General features: G+C 46.3%; 1 protein-coding gene across 3 annotated transcripts in view; it reads right to left on the reverse strand.

Moving 5' to 3' along the window:
* Window positions 1–653: 653 nt before the first annotated feature.
* LOC147619022 (putative plastidic glucose transporter 1) overlaps window positions 654–19713 on the reverse strand; it is a 96338-nt gene continuing 77278 nt past the window's right edge. For all 3 annotated transcript variants that reach the window (XM_086774233.1, XM_086774234.1, XM_086774236.1), the window contains exons 8-12: window positions 17050–17196; window positions 16812–16885; window positions 4478–4566; window positions 1218–1332; window positions 654–1109 (exon numbers count right to left, since the gene is read on the reverse strand). In XM_086774233.1, coding sequence (XP_086630359.1) covers window positions 915–1109; window positions 1218–1332; window positions 4478–4566; window positions 16812–16885; window positions 17050–17196 — 620 coding nt within the window. In that variant the 3' untranslated portion in view covers window positions 654–914. The remainder of the gene's footprint in view (window positions 1110–1217; window positions 1333–4477; window positions 4567–16811; window positions 16886–17049; window positions 17197–19713) is intronic.

Below are 19713 nucleotides of genomic sequence, written 5' to 3' on the forward strand. Positions count from 1 at the left end.
CTCCTCTTTCTTGGTCAACTTGTTTTGTGGCTGTTCGGACTGCAGTACAGCTTGTTTTCAGTGTACAAGGAACATACTCCTCCTGGTAATAAAATATCCAAAGGGGGGTTCATCCCATCTTCGGCCCTGGTGTACTGTGCAGACTGTATTGTGGAAGAGTCATGTTATGTTTTGTGGCTTTTAATCTTGTTTAAGGTTAATCGATTGTGAAAAAGGTGCCTTCCCATCACAGCCTCCTGATCCAAGCCTATGCATCAATGTCCATGCCTGTCAATGATCATGCAAACTATTTCATTTTCTCTACATCTTCTCAAGTATGATGTCATCTCTAAATTTCCCTCAAAGGCCCCCTCCTCCAAATTTCCTTCAATGGCACGAAATATGTGGCCGCACTACAAACTTTATAGTAAATACTACCCGAGCCTTCTCATACAGATCAATCCTTTTTCTTTACACCCACAATGGCACAAGTAATTACACCTTCCTGAATGTAATAAGATTTCTTAAGAAGCTGCAGCTGCCCTTGTCACACTCTGCAAAGCCACTCTTTGTAAGCTTACTACAAGCCTAATTGCCCATTATGAGCTTATTGTGAGGTTTAGCTTATCTATCACTTTATCATACTAGTGTTAATCTTATAACAGACTAAAGAGTTATTGAAAGGAGGCAAAGAATTATACAGGAAAATTAATTGTTACATACTGAGATATCAGTTAGCAGAGATTTTCTGCTTTGAGGTGAATAGGAATTTTTACATAAAAAGCAAGGGCAAGGAGCACCAGCAAGGACTAAACGTGCAAATGGCAACTTGAAAGTCCAGTAATACACACAATCAAGACCAAGATTCTAGCCCTTGCATTTTTATAAGTTGAATTACAACAAGCTCTTCATGAGCGCTCTCTTTGCTCATGCAGCTAGTCCCTTGCAGCCACTTTCTGATTGAGAAGACCCTCAATTTCTTCGAGGGAACGACCTTTCGTCTCAATAATGAAGGCATTGCTGAAAGCCACTGACAAAATTGAAACAACACCGAAGCTTCCGTACACCATTGAAAGCCCAAAGCGCTCCACAAAATCTAGGAAGAAGAGACCAATCATAAAATTGCACACCTGTATGTGATCACATAAAAGCCCCACACAATGCCCCATTAGTTGATAGTAAGGGCCACAGTTTCTTTTGAAAATCTTATGGAAGAGAGGTATGTTAATAGTCTTTACCCAATGTACACAAAGGCTAACTGCCATGGTCTTTGCACGTGCTTGTGTGCTAGTAAGCTCCGGAATGATTAGAGCTGTGACTGGGCCTGCACCCAAAGCAAATGTGTACACATACCTGCACAAATATAATCCTGTTAAATCTCTCTATCATATACAGGTTTCTCCATCGACTGCTCAATCACATTGCCGTGGTCAACAGACATACAGAAACATATATTTTCTGATCTTTTGAGAGTGCACGTGTAAGGAAGATGTTATTCTCGTCTAGTCATTAATATATGGTCATGATTCATGAATCCATCAATCACAACAAAAATATCTCAACAGGTACTCTACCCAGACTATGGCACAAAGATGGAGACTATGCAACATTGTTGTTCTTTGAAGTTGCACAGATGCAGTACAAGACTTTTCTACTCATGATTAGATTAGTCCATCCTTCTCAGCTTCCACTGCTCTTAGGAGACAGCATGGGGGCATCCAAACCTTGCCTAATATTTCATAATATGCATAACTGGCATTTGCTTGGTTATCATTTACATTTTCAAGGTGTATAGGGTACATCACTAACAAAGACTCAAGACTCCTCAAGAGAGGATGTTTCAACGCTCGGGGTTCCAGAACATGACTCTGTGAAGAGAATCCCCACCTTTGACATGAGATATTGTTTCTGATCTTTTTGCCATCATTTTGGTTATATATTTTGGGTCAAAGCATGTAAACACTTTGGACATAGTGTAGAGTTGCATGCACAGTGTCCATGTGCTTCTGGACAGTTGAGTCAAAAAATGCTGAGTATCTACACTTGCACGTTAGTAGTTTCACAGATTTATTGGTCTCAGTAGGCCGAGTTCATGTAGTGATACCTCCGGCCCGCAGGGAGGAGGCACTTGATTCACCGGTGGCCTTCTCATTCCCTCTCTGTGGCCCTTGCGACCGGGAGTGGACCCTGGAGCTCGCTCTTAGCACTTTGAAGACTCAGGTAGTTGAGTTTTCTCACCATGTGAGCGATCTGGAGGTGACAGATGTGATAGGCCGACTATGGGAGTTGGCTCATTTTTTCATTGATCCCGGGAGTGTGGATGCCTCAGGGATTCGACATTTGGTCGTTCGCATTGTGGCAGACTTAGCATGCGACCCTGGATATGTATGCATACATGAGGGTGCTCTGTCTGAGCGGGAGGCAGTCGCCATGGGACAGCCACTGGCGCCTGATCCGAGATTCTTGCAGTACACCAGGTGGGCAGATTCGTAGCCGCTCGGATGGGGACTATGCTCCATCCAAGCCGCTTGCGAAGGCCCGCCGTACGGCTGAGACAGCATCCACCTCAGCAGGTCATCCATGAGGATCATCTCATGGAATGTACAGGGCCTTGGCGGCGCACATTATATACGTTATCGTGGTTGCTTGAGGCAGGAGCTTCAGAGATGCCTGGTTGGGGGCTATATTGATATTCTGTTGATGCAGGAATACCATTTGGGTGAGAGCAGGATCCGGAGATATGGTTCGGTGATGCCTGGTAGATGGGACACCTTTTGGTCTGCAAGATTTGGCCCTTTGGGTGGGCAGGGAGGAGTATGTATGGTCATTGCGGATGTATGGCGGCAGGCCATTGTGGATCGCGGGATCATTGTACTTGGTAGAGCACAGTATGTCATTCTGAGGACGCATGATGAGCTCTTTGGCGTGCTCAATGTCTATGCGTCCAACCATGCTAGTGCCAGAGCAGAGTATGCATCTCAATGGAATGGCGAGCCACTGGTGGATGGGGGGCTCAAGGTTTGCACATTCTCCCTTAAATCTTGGACTTATCTAGGACGAAAAGAATGCACCATTCAGATAAAGATTTTGCAATTATTTGGGCTGATTTGTAGGCTGGTACATCAAAGCTTCTTATACGCGAAAGGATGGTTGTTTGAAGTCTTTAGATAAAGTCCTAAGTTGCATCAAGTGGCCCATGCATCTCCATGGAATGGCAAGCCACTGGTGGATGGCTCTCAAGGTTTGCACATTCTCCCTTAAATCTTGGACTTATCAAAGCTTCCTATACGCAAAAGGATGGTTGCCTGAAGTCTTTAGAGAAAGTCCTAAGTCGCATCAAGTGGCCCATGCATCGCAAGCCACTGGTGGATGGCTCTCAAGGTTTGCACATTCTCCCTTAAATCTTGGACTTATCTGGGACAAAAAAAATGATCCATTTAGACAGATTTTGCATGTATTCGGGCTGATTTGCAGGCTGGTACATCAAAGCCTCTTATACGCAGAAGGATGGTTGTCTAATGAAACATAATCAGCTGTGTGTTGTTAAACCTATGAGGAAGAGAATGCCATGCCCCACCTTATGCAAGACATAGAAGAATCATCACTACCTCTTACATAATTGAGAAGAATTTCTTTTGGCCAAGGATGCGAAAAAAAACTGGATCTTTTGTCAAAAATTGCATTTGCCAAAAAGTGAAATTTGATAGGCAGAAAGAACCTAGTTTGCTTCAGCCCTTACGTATTGTATTGTCTTCATATACCTATGCTGAATGTTTTTCCAACCCGCCGCAAGGCCAAGAATATCGTATGTTGTCATGTTTATTTGCAAGTGACAGGTCAATTTTTTAAACCCTTAAACTAGAAAGCATAGAAGTTATAAGTGTTTAACCTTAATGGATTCAAATCTCTTTTTAGAAAGGTGCTAGGTCACTTAGAAAAGAGGGTGCCCCCCTTAGAAAGGGCCTTAATGCTTCTTTCTTTATTAATAAGGGCAAGGTATGGTCTTTTAATAATTCGTGGCATTTTCACCATATTAATCTCATAAGGTACGTGTGCATCACTTGGGAGTTTTTTCTTCATCGCTCTCTTTGATTGCCACCTTTCACACTTACTACGCTTCTTGGTTTCATACTACTAATTGGCATGCTATGTCTCACCGTTGCATTAACCTCGTAATCAAATCACTATCTCCAGCCCTGACCCTTTTTTTTTAGTCTAAGCACATTGTTGTGGTGTGATAGCCAACACAATGCTTTGCAGGTCACTAAGGCCTCCCAACCCCCTCGAAGCATTAAATTAGCAGTACAAGGGATTACTGTCCTAACTTCCTCCATTAATTGATGGGAATAATTAGTTATTGGAAGAAAATAGACTTAGATTGCCTCATTTTCTCAGCACCTTTGAACCAAAACACAAATGACTGCATGTTTTTTTCAAAACAACCATAGTTCCAAACACATTCTCGGCAAAGATTATGAAGAGTATTTATGGCACTTACATCAAGGTTCCTCCAATAGCTAGGGCATGAGATGTTGCCTCGTCCACATTCCCATCAAGCGAGTAAAGCAAAATTGTCATCGCCACAGCCTACAACAGTCCACCACAAGGCAACATCTTAAGAAACTCTTAATGCTATTTTGTGAGTATTTTTTTCAACATAAAACTATCCTGCTGTTATTACAAGGTCCTAAGAGAACCATTATTGTTTGCTCTATAATATTGTGGCTTTCGAACCCATGGAGTAGCAGATCCAGTTAAATGCAGCTTTGGGCCTGAATACACCACTCCTAAATATGTGTATGCTTGAAGATGGCACTCTCTACCATCTCCCGAGTCCCTATCAATGATAAAAGACTATGAGTGCAAAAAGCTCCCTATCAATGCCCCATCAAGAGTAAAAGCCTCTCCAAATACCCTCACATAGCTTGGAAGTGCATTATCTTGCCCTCACCGAATGTTAACTATCACATCCCTCCCTCCTCACAAAAACAAACTATTAATTATAGGGTGTGTATAGGATCAACATATGAGAAAGAAAGAAAGAAAGATATATTGTCTACTAAAGACCCAATGGGCCTATGAGATCAAAGTGATACAATAACGTCCATGGCATATCTCATCATGGAATGGAAAATAAAATAAAAACAAAACAAAGCTATCTCACTAGGGTGATACAAAACTGTCCATGGAAACTCATCATGGAATACCACGAACATGGAACATGAGAGGAGCATCAGCCCCCAATAGATAGTATACCACTCTCCAAAATATCAAGCATGGGGCTAATGAGTATGGCCGAGAGGTCTCCCTCAACTATGTCACATGGAAAGGTAGCTCCAAGGCGCTGGAGGATGTCTTGGATCTCAAGCTGATTAGGGGAACGCGGCCGATGTCTAGGGGGGCCGGGGGCGTCGGGCACACTGGAATGCAGAGGCCTGTCCAAGGTAACTCCTCTTGGGCGAGGTGGGTCTACCAGAGCAGCCCGGGGCGGGTCCACACAGACACAGAGAAATGAAATGAAATGATATATTAACGTCTCTAAGAGGCCATAGTGTCCTATGAGACCAAAACCATGACCCTGCGTAACGGCCCGAAACCCTCTCGGAAAAGGCAATGTATCTCCCTCGCATAATAGACCTTACATCGGCAAATGTAGTGTTCCTCTGTCTCTACCTCCTGGTAGCATAGCTGACAAATGCGGTCATCCAAGATCTGATGCACATATCGCCCTATCTCAATCCGCAACTGGTGTGAGAGAGAGAGAGAGAGAACGAAAGATTTTATTAACGTCTTCCAAAAGACCGAACTCGGCCTATGAGACAAATCGGTGAACCTGTATGGGGTATCCTCTGTCATCCCAACAAAATGAAAAAGTACTGAACTAAAAAAGCTGAATCTGGGTGTGCAATAAGTACAATGAGTGGTGAAGGGGATGGAGCTCTACTACTAGGAGAATGCAAAGCTATATGCATGGAGTATACAATCATGATATGCAACCTAGCTAGCTCCATCCTGTACCATACTAGGGGTATAAAATGGTATACATCAATGAAGGGGGTGTCCACAGCTCCCTGAAGAACATGCCTGGGTGTGCTCTGAAGCGAGCCAGTCGCTCCGCACCCTCTCTGTGAAACTGAGCTCTGATCTCTGTCATCTCTCTCTGGTATAGGCGTGGTGTCTGAAAGCCAGGTGTCCTCTGTCTCCTGCGGGCTCTAAGTGTCTGCTCTCTGGAGAGTAATTCCCTGCCGTGTAGGGGCTGGGAGTGGGATGGATCTCTGAAAAAATGTAGTAATCTGTGTCTGTCGTCCCCCCTCTGGAGCTGTCTGAGCCTGTAATGATGGCTCTCTGTGACGCTGTATGTCTAGAATGAATCTCCCCAGTATGCGCTGGTCTGCTGCCTCAAAGATCTGGCGTAGGGAATGTGGCTCTCTGAATAAAATGGGATATCTCTCTCTGATGGCTGTATATGCTCTGAATCTGCATACATAATGCTCCTCACTCTCCACCTCCTCTCTGCACAATCTGCATACCCTCTCCTCTCGGGGGATCTGTACTGCTCTGCTCTGCCAGTCTCAATCTCCAATCGGTGTGATGAAACTCTAAGTTGACCAATAGCCACTCGAGAGCCGTGTGGTAAAAAGCCCTCCATGTATCTAGGTCTCTCTATAAATCCATCATCAATGATACTCATGAAGTGATCTCTGTAGTAGAGCATCTTCGGTGGAAGAGGCTGTGTAGGCGATATCCATGTCTCTCGTGTATAGAGCTGCCATAGATCTTGTCTCAATACTCTGTTTCTCTCACTATGAGAGAGACGGATATGTGGTGCATCCCTGTCATACTGGAATGGTGGTAGATGATCCATGTCTAGGCCATGCTGTGAGAACCAATGTGTGACCTGTGCATACCATGATCCTTTGTCTCCTGCCTCAGCCAGCTGTCTAGATGCCTCAAAAGCTCTGTATGACAATCTGTCCTGTGGCATCTCTCTGAATCAGTCTAGCAGGCATATAGTCTGGAATATGGCCTCTACCATCATAGGGGGCGCAACAAACTCTGCTCGGATAATGTCATGAGGTACTGACGGTTTGCTGGGTATCATGCGTGCCATCATGAGGGCCTGTGGTCTCTCTATCTGTGTCCACCAATGGGTAGCAAGGCCTGGCGCCCATACCGTTGCTCCATACATCAATGCCGGTGTGACTAATGTGTCAAATAGCCACCCCTTCGTCCGAGGCTCCTGAAAATGCGCCTGGTAGCACTGTCTCTCTAGCATAGCTAATGCTGCATATCCCCATGTCAATCTAGCTCCGGCTGCTGAACCGATGGTGAAGCTGGTGGCAACTGCAGAGAAGGTAACGTCTCTAAGAGGCCATAGTGGCCTATGAGACCAAAACTGAGAGTACATCTGAAGTTGGTGTCTCATCAAAGTTAAAGAGAGAGAGAAATGAAATGAAATGATATATTAATGTCCTCAAAAGGCCAAAATGACCTATGAGACCAAAAAGGTTACAACAATTGGTGGATTTGATACAATGTCTGTGTAAGAAAAGATAAAACAACAAAATAACTAACGTAAGGTACTAGGAGCTCCTAATGGATAACATCTGGGAAGGAAAACTCCAGCAACAAAGGTAAGCATCATATACATCACTATCCAAAGATGTCTCTCATCGATCAATGGCGGATATTCTCAATGTCCTCCATGGTGAGTACTCTGACTGGACGTCTCCCATGCCGTGCTAGAATGGTCCTGATCCTCTGTAGTAGTCTCGTCGGTGTCGAGATGGGCTTCTCATCTTGGAGCGCCTGGACCGCCCCAGCTCTATAGCCCGATCAATCAGTGTACCTCTGGTGCGGCTATACTCTAGGGCTAGCTGCAATGCCTGATGGCCTGCCTGCTCAATCTCTGGTCGAAAGAAGTCTGTAATCTTCCTCTGTAGGTGTCTCTCCCTCTCTGATCCCCTCCCTCTCATCAAGAGACCCTCTCTATGTCTACGCAGCTCAAGCAAGTATAATCCGAGGCATCTCTAATCCTAGTATCTCATGACTCTGGAAAGTGGTCCGAAACCCTCTCTTAACAGGTAGTGAAAACGGCCTCGTATCTCCTACTATACTTGACAGTGACATATGTAATGTAACTCTGTCTCTGGCTCCATCTGGCACAACTGACAAATCCTAGCCTCAGCTGGTACTCCTCTGAATCTGCCAGTCTCAATCTCTAGCTGGTGTGAGGATGTGCGCATCTGACCAATAGCACACCGTACCCCATGAGAAAGATGAGTATCCATGTAGCTGGGTCTAATCACAAACCCATCCTCCGTGAGCTGGAGAAGATGATCTCTATAAAAAGCCATCTTCGTACCAAGCTCGTGTGTCGACTGTATCCATGTCCTCCTAGTGTCCAGTTGAGTGAAGTCCTGCCTGATAAGTCTGGTAATCTCTGCCCTGACTTGAAGATAGGCACAATCGTGGACATATTCCAAGTCTAAGGAAAACCCTCACACATGGCTCGATTAAACATCATAGCAATAAGCTCTGCAAGCATATCTCTGCATGAATAAAGTGCTCTGCTACCAAACCATCATGATCATATGCTCTCCCAGTCCTCATCCTGTCAATAGCTTTCCATACCATCTCAGCAGTAAAGAAAGCACACGTCTCTGGGCATGGCTCCGATGGGTCTGGCAGGGGTGGCTGTCCTAGTGCTCTGTACAGGGATGCTGCATAGAGAGAAATGAAATGCTGCATAGGAGAGAGAGAGAGAGAGAGAGAGAGAGAGAGAGAGAGAGAGAGAAAGAAAGAGAGATTTTATTAACGTCTTCCAAAAGACCGAACTCGGCCTATGAGACAAATCAGTGTACCTGTGTGGGGTATCCTCTGTCATCCCAACAAAATGAAAAAGTACTGAACTAAAAAGCTGAATCTGGGTGTGCAATAAGTACAATGAGTGGGGGGGAGGGGATGGAGCTCTACTACTAGGAGAATGCAAAGCTATACAATCATGATATGCAACCTAGCTAGCTCCATCCTGTACCATACTAGGGGTATAAAATGGTATACATCAATGAAGGGGGTGTCCACAGCTCCCTGAAGAACATGTCTGGGTCTGCTCTGAAGCGAGCCAGTCGCTCCGCACCCTCTCTGTGAAACTGAGCTCTGATCTCTGTCATCTCTCTCTGGTATAGGCGTGGTGTCCGGAAGCCAGGTATCCTCTGTCTCCTCTGGGCTCTGAGTGTCTCTGCTCTCTGGAGAGTAGTTCCCTGCTGTGTAGGGGCTTGGAGTGGGATGGATCTCTGAAAAAATGTAGTAATCTGTGTCTGTCGTCCCCCCTCTGGAGCTATCTGAGCCTGTAATGATGTCTCTCCGTGACGTTATATGTCTAGAATGAATCTCCCCAGTATGCGCTGGTCTGCTACCTCAAAGATCTGGCGTAGGAAATGTGGCTCTCTGAATAAAATGGGATATCTCTCTCTGATGGCTGTATATGCTCTGCATCTGCATACATAATGCTCCTCACTCTCCACCTCCTCTCTGCATAATCTGCATACCCTCTCCTCTCGGGGGATCCATGCTGCTCTGCCAATCTCGATCTCCAATCGATGTGATGAAACTCTAAGCTGACCAATAGCCACTCGGGAGCCGTGTGGTAAAAAGCCCTCCATGTATCTAGGCCTCTCTATAAATCCATCATCAGTGATACTCATGAAGCGATCTCTGTATTATAGCATCTTTGGTGGAAGAGGCTGTGTAGGCGATATCCATGTCTCTCGTGTATAGAGCTGCCATAGGTCCTGTCTCAATACTCTGTTCCTCTCACTATGAGAGAGACGGATATGTGGTGCATCCCTGTCATACTGGAATGGTGGTAGATGATCCATGTCTAGGCCATGCTGTGAGAACCAATGTGTGACCTGTGCATACCATGATCCTCTGTCTCCTGCCTCAGTCAGCTATCTAGGTGCCTCAAAAGCTCTGTATGACAATCTGTCCTGTGGCATCTCTCTGAATCTGTCTAGCAGGCATATAGTCTGGAATATGGCCTCTACCATCACAGGAGGCGTAGCAAACTCTGCTCCGAGAGAGAGAGAGAGAGAGAGAGAGAGAGAGAGAGAGAAAGATATATTAACGTCTACGAGAGGCCAAAGTCGGCCTATGAGACAAAAAATAATACAACTGTATTCTTCCGGTCATCGGAAGAAAAGAAAGAAAAGAAAAAGTGTGCATGTGTCTGGATACAACTGTGAATCATCATGGAGCGGTGGAGCCCATATATATGGAGAGAGAGAAATGAAATGAAATGTTATATTAACGTCTTCAAAAGGCCAAAGTGACCTATGAGACCAAAGTTACAACCATGTGACATCTGATACACTGTCTGGAAAAGAAAAGAAAGAACTAAAGGTAAGTATCTAGCCCCACAATACATCAGTAGGGGGCATCCGGAAGAAGCAACTAGGGAGAGTGGGAAGCTAATGCTACTAGTCAAAATGGGGTACATGAGTACATGGATACATGAATACATGAATATGGGGGAGTACAAAAGAGTGAGTACAACAGTATATGGCTGGAGTCGTAATCGTCCTCGGAGCTCTAGCATGGGTCTCTGCCGGATGGCCTGGATATCTGCCATAGTGAGATGCCTAGTCGGACAAGCCCGATGCCTCGCAATGATGCTCTGAATCCTCCGGTGTAGGCACCGTCTCCGATGTGAGGATCCGCGAACCCTCGGGCGTCTAGATCTGCCCAATTGGATAGCACTCTCAACTAGAGTCCCACGGGGTGCCCACTGCTAGGCTGTCGGCTGTGTGTCCTCTCGGGTAGTCCCTCTAAAGAAGTCAGTAATCTGTCTCTGTGTGGACTCCCTACCAGTCGGGCGTCTGCTCCTAATAATGGACTCTCTGAGCCAGCGGATCTCCAGAAGATAAAAACCCAAGCATCGCTGATCACAATAGTCCATGACTCTAGCAAGTGGTCCAATGCTGTGTAGCGATAGATGTAGTGCTCCTCCGTCTCTGGCTCTATCCAACAAATCTGACAAATCCTGTCCCCTGGAGGTATGCCTCTAAATCTGCCTGTCTCTATCTCTAACTGATGTGAAGAGGTGCGGATCTGCCCAATGGCACACCTCAATCTATGAGACAGATGGGTATCCATGTAGCTCGGTCTACGTATAAAGCCATCCTCAGTGGTGCGGAGAAGATGGTCTCTATAGAAAGCCATCTTCGTCCCCAACTCCTATGAGGGCTCTAGCCATGTCCTCCTAGTGTCCAACTGAATGAGGTCCTGTCTGATGACTACTAATCTCAGAATGTGTCAAGGTGAGAGAGGGTGCCTCCAGAGAGTACTGGAAGGGTGGAAGTCTGTCTAAACTGAACCCGTGGAGCTCAAACCAAGATGCTATCTACGCATACCAACATGAAGTGTCTCCCTCCATGGCTAGCTGATGAGAGGACTCTAAAGCAAGTCGTGCATACCGGTACTGGGGAAGCTCCCAGGTGCTATGAATGAAGGACACTGATCTTGCAAGAGCCTCGACTACGATCGGTGGTGCTCCCATCTCGGCTCTAATAATCTCATGGGGTACCGAGGCCTTAGCCCGAATCATCCTGGAGATCATGGACACAAGTGGTCTCTCCATCGATCGCCATCCATCGTATGTGCGTCCTGATCGACTGTGACGATCTAGGCTAGGCCCCCAGATCTCTACTCCAGATAGCATAGCCGATGTGATCAGCGTGTCAAAAAGCCATAGCTTAGTGCGTGGCTTCTGAAACTGTACCTGTGAGCACATCCTCTCTAGACCTAGTGCTGCATATCCTCTAGTCAATCTGGCCTCTGCTGCCCCCCTCATGGAAAATGTGGGCCCAGTGAACACCACTCCAAGATATGTGTATGAGTCAACATACTCCACTGTCTCCTGCCCATATGTGAAAATAGGCGCTGATCTCCAAACCCACTGAGCTGTAGTGTGACACACCATAACCTTGGTCTTACCAAGGTTAACTGAGAGCCCACTGTCCTGTGCATAAGCATGTGAAGTATCCAAAGGGCCAAAAAACGGCCTATGAGACAAAACCTGTGTACATCATCATCGTGTCTCAATAGACATCAAATGGATACAAAAGAAAAAAAAAGTACAAAGTACTCTATAATGTGGAGATAAATCACATAGAGAGGGCTCTGGTAAACTACTGTGGGGTGGGTGCGAGGGAGGGGGGGTAAATACATCCAATAAAGCATCTAGCTCCAACCGGTGCCAATGACTCGGTGTAGTTAGAGGCAAGATATCTCCCAATTTGTGCTAGATCAATCTAGGGTCTGTCCTCTCTGCTATGTCTCCTCAAGATCTCATCAATCTATATCTGGTAGAGACCGGGGGGGGGCGAGGGCCAGGTGGGCGGGGGCGTCTCCTGGATCATAGCTCTCTCGCTCGGGCTGATGTCACTCCTCTACTAGTAGATGTAGAGATAGTGCGTCTCCAAGTGACCCGGATTTAGACCAAAGGAGCTGTGGAGGACTGCTGAGTGGACCGAATCCCTCCCTGAAGAGACAATGGTATCTCCCCTGAATCTCATAGTATACTGGGCAATGGCAAACATAATGCTCCTATGTCTCCACCTCTATGTGGCACAATCTGCAGATACGTCTCCCTCGAGGCTCCTGTAGCTCTCCCTGCCTCTATCTCTAGAGTGTGTGAGGATACCTGAAGTTGCCCAATAGTAGTGCGCATGGCATGAGACATATATACATCCATGTACCCCGGTCTCTGCACAAACCCATCCTCTGTGAGCTATAAGAAATGATCGTGGTAGTGTTGCCTCTTCACAGGAAGAGGCTGTGGAGGATCAATCCATGTATGACGTGTGTATAGCTATATCAAATCCTGACGTATCAATCGGTTCCTCTCCAAATGGGAGAGTCTCATGGTCAGATGGTCCTCATCATACTGAAACGGAGGGAGTCTGTCTGTACTCATCCCATGTAGTAAAAACCACTTTAAAACCTCTGCATACCATGACTGTCGCCCTGATGCTGCTACTTGCTCTGATGACTCTAGGGCCTATCTCGATAATCTGTCTCGGACATGTGCCTGACCTGCTAAATAAATGTCACTGTTTGAAAGAGTGCCTCCACTACTAGCATGGGCGAAGACGCAAACTCTGCCAAAACTATCTCATGTGGCGTCGAGGTTTTACTATGAATCATCCGTGAGAACATAAGTATGTGTGGGCGCTCTAAACCTCGCCATCTGCTCACTGATAGTCCTGGAGCCAAGATGGGGGATGCATACATCAAGGCTGGTGTGACCATGGTATCAAAAAGCCATCCCTTTATGCACCTGATGACATTGCAAGTAAAGCTAAAGCTGCATACCCTCTGGCTACCCTGTCCTGAACTGCCTGTCTCATGGAGAACCTCCCCGCTAGGCTAGTAAAGGTAACACCCAAATATACATATGAAGTCAATACATCCACACATTTTTCCTGGTATATGATGTGGGTGGTCTCTCGCCCCTGCTTCGTGGTATTGAAAATCATAACCTTGGTTTTACCAAGATTGACCGTCAGGCCCCTCTGATTACAAAACTCTCCCAAGGCATCCATGTGCCGCTGTAACCCCTACTCTGTATCCGAGACAAGTACTACATCGTCTACGTAAAGCATCAAAGCTACATATAGATCTGCCAAAGATGATCCATTGCCACCCCCCCCCCCCTCTCTGCCCACAAAATCTGCTAGCTCATCAATGTATAATCCAAACAAGGTGGGAGATAATGGACATCCTTGCTTAACACCAATAGTGCTAGCAAGCTCCTCTGATAATCCGCCCAAGCATCGCACACGACCCACAGCTGTGAAGATATGATCAAGAGTGAAGTGGTTTCGGCGGAAACCAGCCTGCCCTGTAGCTCTGAATCCAAAGATCTCTGCCAATTTACTAAGCTCATGCTCAATGACCAACCCATAAAGTTTGGCCAATGTGTGGCCTACCATCACAATCCTATAGTTACCCGGATCCATAGGGTCGCCAGCCTTATGGATGGGGGCAATAGTGTGTAAAGTCCATGCGGGCGGGAACCTCTCTACGATAGCCCTGTTAAAGAGATGTGCTATAAATGACACCACAGTGTCGGCTGCATATGAAAAATGCTCACCTCTAAGGCCTGTGTGGTCCTCCGCGCGTCTGTGCTGGAGTCGGCGTATAGCACTCTCCACCATATCTGCTGTAAAGAAAGTAGAGTGAGTGGGCTGAGGCTCTGAAGGATGGGGTATAGGTGGCTGATCTCGCACATCATATAGTGACTGAGCATACGTATGCCAGATCTCGGGGTCAGAGATAGGGGTGTGTGAACGGTGTTCCCGTAGCCTCAGCTGAATTGTTGCTCAAAAATAAGTGGTACATGTCCTAGTGTTTGGTTTCCTCGAACATGCGTTTCCTACCGCGAGTCAAAGATTGGTTAAGTCTCTGCGCCTTGCGGCTCGAGATTTCACTTCTCTACCTCCCGTTTGAGACGTGAACGAGGAGCCCGACACTCATCATCGTACCAACTATTTTGGGGCATCTTTCTAGCATTACTCTTGGCAGTACTCCTACAGGAATGTGGGAAGCTCAATAGGGCGGATGTATGTAATAAATCTGTAAGTTGTGTAGTAAGAGTGTCAACAGGTGAGTGTGCGTCTAGATGAAAAAGGCCTCGGTAGATAGAAGTACTATATCGATGATCACAATCATGTGTGAAATATATAGTAGGGCGAAGTGATATACTAGTAGTAGGTAAAGTAGTAGAACTAGAAGGATGTGCTCGTAAAGATAGTAGTAGGTATGTATGGTCCGCCCCAATAGGACAAGTAGGGATGGAAAAAGAGTCCACGAGACTCATGGTCTCTATGGGACCAAGAATGTAGTCAAGAGTGCTGAGCCTGGCCACCTCTCGAGCCCATTAAAAATAATGAGCCGATGATGCGCACCAAACACCAATAGCTGTCTCTCATGGTTTTTGATCTCCCTTTGATCCTCCGAAGATCTCTGTATCCAAAGGTACTCCTCATCTAGCCCCCTCAAATGTGGATCCTCCATGTCATACACCTCACATTGTCTACTCTCGGTCCTGGCATTAAAGTCTCCCACTAGCAAAGTATCCCCTCTCCTCCTATACTTCGTTATCCCCTCCGACAATGATGTGAATATCTCCCCCTCCTCTGCTATAGCATCCTCATGCTCCTCTGCATCCTCCATCTGATCTCTATGACGCTTCCCCTGAGCAAAAAGCGAGTCATCTAGTGAGAAATAGCATACAGCAATATATACCGCCATCGTACTCTGACCCACATGACCCTAGCCTCCTCATCACGGCTCATCACTGTAACACATGGCTGGAGCTTCTCCCTAAAAAGTACAGCCACCCCCCCCGATCCTCGAACACCTCCTGCCCATCTAGTCTGTCCTCTAAAGGCAGACTCCCATGTAAAGCCTGTCACCCTTGGCAAACTTCTCTCGACTCTGGTTTGTCTCTGTGAGAAAAATAATGTACAGATCTCCCAGCAACTCCTCAAAATGCCCTGGATCCTACCACAGTGACCCATTGCAGTTCCACACTGCCATCTGTACCTTTGTCTCATAGGCCGAGAGAGAGAGAGAGAAAGAAAGAAAGAAAGATATATTAAGCGTCTACTAAAGACCCAATGGGCCTATGAGACCAAAGTGATACAATAATGTCCATGGCATATCTCATCATGGAATGGAAAATAAAACAAAAAGAAAACATAAATATAGCTATCTCACTCGGGTGATACAAAACTCTCCATGGAAACTCATCATGGAATACTAAGAGCATAAAAACATGGGAACAACATCAGCTCCGAGTAGATGGTATACCACTCTCCAAAATGTAAAGCATGGGGCTGACGAGTATGGCCGAGAGGTCTCCCTCAGCTATGTCACGTGGAAAGGTAGAGAGAGAGAGAGAGAGAGAAAGAAAGAAAGAAAGAAAGAAAGATATATTAAGCGTCTACTAAAGACCCAATGGGCCTATGAGACCAAAGTGGTACAATAATGTCCATGGCATATCTCTTCATGGAATGGAAAATAAAACAAAATGAAAACAAAATGAGAGAAATGAAATGAAATGAAATGATATATTAACGTCTTTAGAAGGCCAAAATGACCTATGAGACCAAAAAGGTTACAACAATTGGTGGATCTGATACAATGTATGTGTAAGAAAAGCTAAAACAACTAAACAACTAATTGAAGCTAAAACAACACGAAGAGGAGGCAAGGCAACAAACAAGGCAAAAATGAGCCAGGAGAAAATGGGTAGGAAGCAGCGAAAGGCACAAGCCTGAGGCAGCAGGCAGAGAGCAAGCGGACGGCGAAAAGGAGAGGGGGACAGGCACTGAGGGTGGCAACAAGCTGATGAGGCAGGGCGGCTGCGTGGGAAAGGGGGGCAGGGGCAGACTGAGGCAGAGGCATGAAGGCCAGAGGGGTGAAGAGAGACGCAGAGTGGAGGTAGAGGCTAGCGTAGAATCGTGCAAGAGGGGGGAGAGGGTGCTCGCAAAGTTGGGGAGGGGGCCGCCGGGGGGGGGGGGGAGTGGGGGGTTTTGATTCCACCATCAGATTCAGTTGTAAAGAACTTTCTACACTGTAATCCTCGCCAAAATGTCAAGGGTATACTATATTTTCTACATCATTCATCATTCATGTCAAAACCATAGTGCTTTCTAATGTGCATCTTGGCCCCCTCCAAACGATTCCAGGAGTGAAACTGAAAGATCATAAAAATTGTGAATGTGTACTTATGCATGGCAGCATAATGCATGAACAATTACCATTCCTGTATAGCTTCCCATGAGGCAATTGCGCCGCCCTTGCCGGTCCATTAGATAAAGTGCACTAAGAGCTCCTACAACAGTGGAGTTTACGATTTGTTAGAAATCACCTCATTGAAAAAGGAGTTCATAAAACTACAAACACTGTCGAAGGCCCCTTGCTCAAGCACGCTGCCCAAAAGAGGCCCAATATGTGATATAGCTCGCAACAAAAAATACCACAAACAAAGAAACCCACCAACGAGGCTTGCAATTGCCACAGTTGCACTTGCAAACATACTGTTGGTAATGCCTGCATCTCGGAATGTCAAGGAGGAAAAATACAGAACACCATTGATGCCTGCAAACTGCTGAAGTGCAAAGAGGGCGCTTCCTATTATCGGAGCTGCTTCAAAAAAAGAACCAAATGAGTCAATTCATGGTTGTAATCAGCTTACACTTAAAAAACAGGTGGGAAATTGAAGGTCATGTATAAAATACCATGGCTAAAATATTTGGCACAGCCAAGTTGGTGCAAAAATTAAGCACACTACTTAATCATGGTTGTTTGCTTTCCATGTCTTTGACCTGGTCTGGTTAGTAGCTAGTGTAGTTGTTGTAGGCTAGTAGGGGAGCCAGTGTATCATCAGCGTTTCCTCCAGGCCTCTTTGCAGTTCGGCCCTAAGGAAAGTCGGTATAACTCATCCTCTTTTCGAGCGTAGAACTCCCGTTTATTGCATTGGTGAGCCGTTGAGAAATCTGTTGCACTTGGTGCATCGTGATTTGCCCAATCCGTACCTCATGCTTATGACAAGAGTGTGTGGCTCGACATTCGTCATCATACCAACAATTCTGGGGCATGGAACCGCAAGGTGGCTTGGCGGTAGACCGCTGCATGCAGATGAAAGAAGTGGCAGCAAATGTGTGGAGTATAGTGGTGAGTGTTGTGTAGCTTACACTTAGGACCATATCTTTTGGCTCTCACATATAAGCACATCACACATGGCATACACTTCTCTTATCCAACTGTAAAAGGTGTTCACACCTAAGCAGATGTTCACACACACACATACATGAATAACGTTACAAACACACATATGGTGGATACACACATACATTTAGCCCTTTGGGGGCAGTTCACACATGGACATATAAGCGGGGGCGCACACACAAGATGGACACACACATGAAGCTCCGAGATACCCAACAACCATATCCAAGCTCGTGACTAGGCACTAGCAGCATTACCCTCCAACTTCAAGCTCCATTTGAAAGATGTAAGGCTACTTGGGAGAAGATTCTTCAAAGTAGACTTTGACACAGAGGAGGCAGCCTCACAAGTGCTCAAGGGCAGTCCTTTCCCTTTGGGACCAAGGAAGATTTTCTTCCTACCCTACACCAGCTACTTTGACCCTCCTATCGAAGAAGACCGGAACCGTTACCCTATTACACTCCAATTCCCAGGTGTTGCTCATGCTTATTGGCCATTGTTGGAGGCCATTGGGGAAGCCTTTGGGCTGGTCCTGCAGGTGCCCACCATCCCTGCTTTTCCCACTTCTACTGCCTAGGTACTCACTCTCTCGGCTGATGATATTCCTAGGGTTATGCTATTGGCTCGTGACAGTGAGTGTTTTGAGGATTTTGTGGTGCTTCCGAGAACTAATGGTCCCTTGAAGCAACGTATGGAGACGTCGAGTGGACCTAACCAGTGGCGAGTCTGTCACCAAATGGGTCACTTTGCCCTAGGGCTAGGGGTCGTAGGAGGCGGCACAAATGTGCTCCTCAAGTGACACAGCATAATGCTCTGTCTCGGCCAGCTTTTCACCAGGAGTGGCCGGTCCTCTCTCATGGCCGCCCTCCAGATGGGAACGCTGGGGCACAAGATGATGCCTCTCCCAAAGACAAACAGAGTAATGATGTATTGGATCAGAGTGATGAGTTTGCAGAGTCATCCTCGCAAAAGGATGTTGCATCAAGGCATAATGATTATGTTGAGTTCTCCTTGCTTCGGATGGAGAATATGCACGATGCACTTGGTATGGATGCATAGGACACGTTGCCATCTTATGAGGCCTTGCACGAAAATCCATAGCAGGATGTATGCCACAACGCCTTGCAAGGTACCCATGCATTGCTCACGTATGCACGCAGAGTCCAGGACAGAGTGAACATGCTAACAGTGGACTTTTCTCTCAGGATTACCCCCTCCTCCACAATTACGGGAGGCGGGTTCAGACTCCGGCCAAGCGGTTGCTTGGGTCCAGAGTCAAAACCACATCTTTACCATAAGGATTGTCTCATGGAATGTGCAAGGTCTAGGAAGGCTTCCCACCCGTAGTAGGAAGCGCCTTATTCAGGATCACCTCCACCTTGCCATTACAAGTGGATTTTGCTCCTGCATGAGCACAAATTGGATATGCATTAGTGTGGTAAAACTGGTAAGATCCTTTTTGGAGACTTTTTGGTCCTACGCATAGGGGACCAAAGGTGGGGTATGCATTTCAGTGTCAGCATCACTTTTGCCTCATGATATTGGTCATGGTGTTATCATACCTGCTAGAGTACAATGGATTATGGGTATGCCCGAGGGACAAAAGTTGGGTATCTTGAATATCTATCTATGCACCTAATGTGAGTTGGACCTCTAGGACACCATCACAAAACTGCTTCCCTGGAGAGATTCATACTCTCCTTCTATGGTAGGGGTTGTTGGACAGAGAATGATTTCCAGAGGAGGCCTAACTCGTTATCTTACTCATGGCATATAACCACAGAAGCGGGGATGGATACATCTTTGCATGGTTGGATAGGTTTCATGTGGATGACTCGGGCCTAGATAGGGGAGGTACTATTGCCATTTTGCCCTGTACTACCAATTCAAATCACTACCCAGTTGTCTTGTGCCTCAGGGAACTTGGGGGAC

This window comes from Cibotium barometz, chromosome 34 (assembly GCF_041138505.1).
Source record: "Cibotium barometz isolate CiBa-2024 chromosome 34, ASM4113850v1, whole genome shotgun sequence".
Classification (NCBI taxonomy): domain Eukaryota; kingdom Viridiplantae; phylum Streptophyta; class Polypodiopsida; order Cyatheales; family Cibotiaceae; genus Cibotium; species Cibotium barometz.